At 40.5% G+C, this 5,694-nt stretch overlaps 1 protein-coding gene across 1 annotated transcript in view; it reads right to left on the reverse strand.

Annotated features, from left to right (window-relative positions):
* The window catches only part of RYR2 (ryanodine receptor 2), a 784,157-nt gene that overhangs the window by 98,650 nt on the left and 679,813 nt on the right, over nucleotides 1-5,694 (reverse strand). Inside the window, exons 91-94 of the mRNA XM_019526720.1 lie at nucleotides 4,445-5,677; nucleotides 3,981-4,048; nucleotides 2,473-2,620; nucleotides 944-1,030 (exon numbers count right to left, since the gene is read on the reverse strand). Of these exons, the coding sequence (XP_019382265.1) occupies nucleotides 944-1,030; nucleotides 2,473-2,620; nucleotides 3,981-4,048; nucleotides 4,445-5,677 (1,536 nt within the window). The remainder of the gene's footprint in view (nucleotides 1-943; nucleotides 1,031-2,472; nucleotides 2,621-3,980; nucleotides 4,049-4,444; nucleotides 5,678-5,694) is intronic.

Here is a 5,694-nt window from a genome sequence, read left to right on the forward strand (position 1 = left end):
GGGGGGGGGGGAACCCGAGCAATGCACACTAGGGCAGCATGTGCTACTGAAAAGCAGATCCAGGCTGCCCAGAGCCATACTGCGGCTGCTGGCCATGCTCTACCTGGCAGGATCAAGGCTGCTGGGTCTAGCACAGTGCTGGCCCCAGCCTCCCCAACCATCCACAGGGTAACTTGCTGCATGCCAAAGTGTGCGTGGCATGGGCGTTCCCCGGGGACAAGCAGCTGCAGCACAAGGTGCACCATTGCTGCTTGTCCCTGGGGAACCACATGTTCATGCTCATCTGAACGTGCCCTCTGGCAAAAAGGCTATGCCAGGATTTGGTTCAGGTCTGGCAGCATCCACTTACCCTACAGGGCTATCAGTGAAAAAGTGACTATATTAAGTACACTGCATATCTTCTTTTAGGCTAGTTTATACATCCCCTCAAGTAATTCCACTCTGTCCCTGCCAACTCTGGGTTATGCGGAGATTGCTTTTTTCAAGGAAAAGGGGAAAGAAGACTCCATGGACAGATTCAGGTGCCACTATGTACCTGCATGCACTCTCTCTCTCTCTCTCTCTGTGGGGGAGAGGGGTGTGGAGGTGGGTGGGTGTTTGGTTTTGCTTTGTATGAAGAAACATATATTTATATAGATCTGAACTTTATTTCTTCTAAGCTAGATTTCGGGTATACGTAGCATATTCTGCATTAGAGTCTTCCACTTTTTGGACTTCTCGAAAAAGTATCTAACAGAAATGTGTATAGAGTACAAACTTAATAAGATTAGCAATCAATACCTTTGAAATATGAAGCAGACACTGAACCCCTAAGGCTGTGCAATCTTTGGCTAGTTTTGGTGGGAATTTAGATTGTTACTTTGGGTATGCTACCTCCTACGTCTTTTGCATTAATGCAACTATTCACTACCAGGACAGAATAGTAATAATATGATAAATTTACCTTATAGAAGAGCAAGATGAAGTTGATGGCAAAAGCAACAAACAAAGCCAACATCCTCATGTTATAAAAATTACGAGCAAAATAGTTCTGAAAAGAAATATAATAAAACAAATAAAGCTTGTTTGTTTAGGAATAAATTTATATATCTGATTTCTCCACCCATGATAAACACTAAAGATTATTTTAAGAAACATGTTTGTATTAATTAGAGAGATTTACTATTAAGCCTGCTGCTCAAGAATGCTTCTTCTCTCAATCCCCTCCAAAAATTGCTTGAAATGAAATACGTGAAGGTTTGACTCAAAGCCTAGACTTTCTGAGAACTGGAGAAATGTGGATAACCTGGGGTATGTCTGTCATGCAAATAACTTATAATCACAAAGAAGGAAGGGCTGGGATCCCAGGAGGTCATCTAATCCAACCCCCTGCTTAAGGCAGGATCATCCCTGTCCAACTATGTTAGACTAGTGTTTTTCTAACCTGTTCTTAAAAAGTTTGGGACCAATTAGTTGAGAGCTGTGTGAGCAAGGTACAAGCCCTGGGTATTATGGGTATTAAAACAGTGATCCCCAACCCCCCGTAAGTCTTTGCTGTGCCAGGCAGTAGCAGCTGGGTGCACAAACACCACAGTAGCAGCCAGGGAAGGGCAGGCAGAAACAACAAGGGTCTTTGACTCTTGGGGAGAGTAAGACTGATCACCCTCCTCCCCCAGCCCTTGTCCTCCCTCCAGGGTGCAGGGTTTTGCCCAACATGAAAAATCTTTTACATATGCCTCTAACTTACCCCACTCCACTGGCACTTGCTCCCCACACCCACCAAAGTGCAAAACCTGCCTTGGACTACAGATATGGAATCAAGAAACCATTTGTCAGTCCCATTAATGGTACTGGCAAAGCCTTTTAAGCATGTCAGTTGCTCACTCCTTCTTACCCCGAGAGACCAATAAAACATATTTGCAAGGGAAGACACTGCCATGCTTCCAAACTCATTGAACATTTCTCTTAACTCTGAAATCCCTCCATTCTAATTCACCTTTGGGCTGCTTACCTATTGGGGGTTGAATCACAGTTGTGAACATTTGTGAAAAAAGTATTTGTGCAGTGTTTCCCACCAGAAACATGAAAAATACCTATCCTTTCACTGCAGCCACAAAACTCTGCATTTGCATGTGCAAAGTAAGTACCAGCATGAACAAACACCTGTGCACAAAAAATACCAGGTTTGGTAGACATAAAACACTATGTGTGCTTCTCCAAAGCATACCTTGTCCCCGGCTTTGAAGTGGATCCATAATGTTTTCTTTCTACAAATGCTCCATTTGCCTAATAAATTCAGATTTTTCAGTATTATTTTAATTATGCTCTTCCTTTTTTTTTTTCTTTTGGAGTACATCACACACACAAAAAACAAGTGAACAAAAATCAGAGAGATAGCTACACAGGCATCTTGTTCAGGACTACATGACAAGTGCCTGGAAAACATACCTAATCAACATGCAAGTACAACATCTAATGTAAACAACATCTTACAAGAAGTTTCTGTTGATACGCTATGATTTTCTTCCAAAAGGCTGATTCTTGAACTTCTGGTTCTCCGTATCTGTGTGTATGAAGCTGTCTCAACTTCTGTTTCCCTTTTTCATCTTTAGTTTTCTCTTCCTTTTCTCCATCTTCACCCCTGAAAAAAAAAAACCCACAATTTTTGGCAGAGTCGCTAAAGATGATCCTAAAATCTGTTATATATGTGTGCATGTCTATAATCCTACTGTACCCTATCCACTCATGGAGCCCAATTAGCTTTGATGAAGGATGAGGGATAAGGAGAAGGAGAACTTCCTCTTAGATTCAAAAGCACTTAGGATATTTTGTGAATGATTTCCCATCCCCTTGGTAGACTCCTCTTGTAAACTGCTGCAAGGAGACCAGGTTCCCCAGCTCCTAGCACTTCCCAGGTGGCCAGCTTCTTAAGCTGGCAGGACTTTCCCTACCAGCCTACCAACCCAATGAAAAAAAAGTCTTGCCCTGAAAAAGAAATGCTTGCATTACTAGTCTTTTGTTCAAGTTTGGAATGAAAAAATAATCAGAAATGTGAACTTTATCACAGGTTGAAAATTCCCTTTCCCTGTTCCTAAACAGCTCTATAAAAATGAGTTTTCAAGATGGAATACACTGCCTTATTGGGTTTTTAGTTCTGAGACTTTAACATGAGAATTTCAAAATACAGTTTTTCCACTGCTGATCTTTTCAATGCAAATGTCACCTATGGCTTTTATCCCACCATCCCATACCCATCGAATGCCCTAACTGTTCTCTACCCAGCCTAACCTCCACCTTTCCTGTGAGATGGAAAATGTCATTTATCACACAATAAAAATGGAAAACTTTGGTACATAATAAAATAAAGCGCATTCAGGACAGGAATCATTAAAAAAAATAGATATGAAGGTTTAGACTTTATATTTTAACTTCAATTGAGCTTCTGCAAAATTTTTGTATCAGTACACTAGAGAAAATTGGGGGTGCTGGAGCAGAATTTATGTCTAGATTTAAGTAGAATATGTGGAGCCTTGAATACAGAAGTTTATATACCATTGGGAATCTCAACTTGGCCTGGAAATTTAGCAGTCATGAATCTGGGACTGCATGGGGAAGGAAAGTAGGCAGCACAACCCCATCTGTAAATCATAGTCATCAAAAGACTTACCATGAAGTAGCAACGCTAAAAACACTGCCTGTTGTTTGTGGTATCATATAAATACAGTGATCATGACTGGAAAAATGGACTGGAAAGAATGGACTCAATCAAAGAGCTGCATAAAACCTCTATATAATTTCAATTTTATGTTGTCTTCACTGCGTTGGAATGTGAGCGCTCCTTTGTCAGTCTCCAATTGGGGAGGATGACGGGTAAAGAAAATCCTACGTTCAGAGTGTGAGATGTCTTTCTGACACAACAATAAAAGGGTGATGCTCTAAGAGTAAACAAACCTTATTTTTCAGTAAAGCAATGTAGGCTTATGGCCTAGAGTTATACATACTCTGCTTTTTCAGGTTCAGATTTAGTTTCTTCCTTCTCATCCTTTTCATCTTCTTTCACCTTCTGCTCCTTGAGTGAGTCAGATAAAGAAAACGTTAAGCAGTATTATACAGTACAAAACCTTCAAAATATGGTTAAAGGCAACATAGTCACAGTGCTGAATATTAAGGAAGATATTTTAACTGATGCCACACTAAGTGAAAATGACACTTCACTTTGCATTTATAAAACACATTTTGATTTAAAAGCAAAACAACAAAACTTATACACAGGTAAGACTTTGGGGCTTAAATTTTGTAACCTCAGAAAGATTACATATTTTGACAATTCAGTGTGATTCTTTATTAAGCACAGCACACTTAAGAAAAGAATCCAAAGCCTCACAAATATAGTTGCAAGTTTTAATTGAAGCAGACAAGTGAATTTAAGTGAAAATATTGCAAGTAAATGGATAGAGTTTGTTACCTGGACTTTTTCTTGCACCTCAGGTAATGGGAGCAATGAAGGAGTGCTCAATAAATCACTCAGACCAGCATTTGGGTTGTGAGGGATCAACTTATACTGGCCTCCTTCTCTTTTCAAGTCCAAGCCAAATATGTCTGAGAGTAGGTCACCATCATCTGACAAAGCTGTTAGATCTGTCAGATCTTCTGCAGGCAGTGCAGTTTCTGTGGGTTTCCTCTCTCCTTCTTCCCCTTCCCCACGCACTTCATCCTGAGTGGGATCTGGCATATTAGCTAAAAGTTCAGCCACCTTGATCTTCTTAGCCCCTTCTACTAGGCTTCCACCAAGTAATAAACTGTACATGATGCGAAAGAAGCCCCGGAAAACACTAGATGTGAAATGGAGTAAGCCCATCAAAATACTCCAGTAGGAAGAAAACAAAGCCATAACCATATCCTTCATGGTCATTTTCTTCATCTTCTTCATCTGCTTCTTTAGACTCTTCACACTGAGCATTTTCATAAGAGTCATTATGTTATACTTGAAGGCTACTAAAGCTGACTTTACAGTCACAAGGGAGAAAAAGCCCATTCTAGGGTCCTGTTCCTCCAGCTTATCTTTCTCATTCTCTTCTTTATTTGCTGATCTCTCACTCAAATCTGATTCAGAGATCTGAGCAGCCAACTGCATTTCAAAGATGGTATCCTCACAGAAATTAACAAAAAGCTCCATCTTTTCTTTCTCTCCACCTTCATTAACTACATCAAATATAAACTGTCGCTTTGACTCTTTAACCTGAGGTTTCTCCCACTGAGTCCGACTTGACTCACTTATTTCAAAATAAACTCGCTCAATGCGCTTTGCACTGCCCATGATTTCTATGCGCCCAAGAAAGGGCTGAAAATAATTCAGAACACTCTCTGCTAGCTCAAGGAAAGTCTGCAAGCGAGTGTCATGGGGCATGTGCTCTGACAGGTTTGTTAAGAGAACAGCAACATTGAAACCAATGTCTTTAGCAGGTTCGTGGAACCGTTTCACAAATTCTTCATAGTCCAGAGTCTCATTCTCATCTGGCTCAGCACAAGAGAGCAGAAACTCTGTTTCAGATTGGGTGTAATGCTTATGGCTTTCCATTGCCTTTTGAAAGTCCCTCTTTGAAATTACACCTTTGCCATCAGGGTCATATTCCTTGAATGCATCAGAAGAAGTTAAATCTTTCAGTTTTAAGAACATATCAAAAAACTTCAGAATCATCTCTACGTTGTTGGACG

Source organism: Gavialis gangeticus, unplaced genomic scaffold (assembly GCF_001723915.1).
Source record: "Gavialis gangeticus isolate Ggan-Ray unplaced genomic scaffold, GavGan_comp1, whole genome shotgun sequence".
Classification (NCBI taxonomy): Eukaryota; Metazoa; Chordata; order Crocodylia; family Gavialidae; genus Gavialis; species Gavialis gangeticus.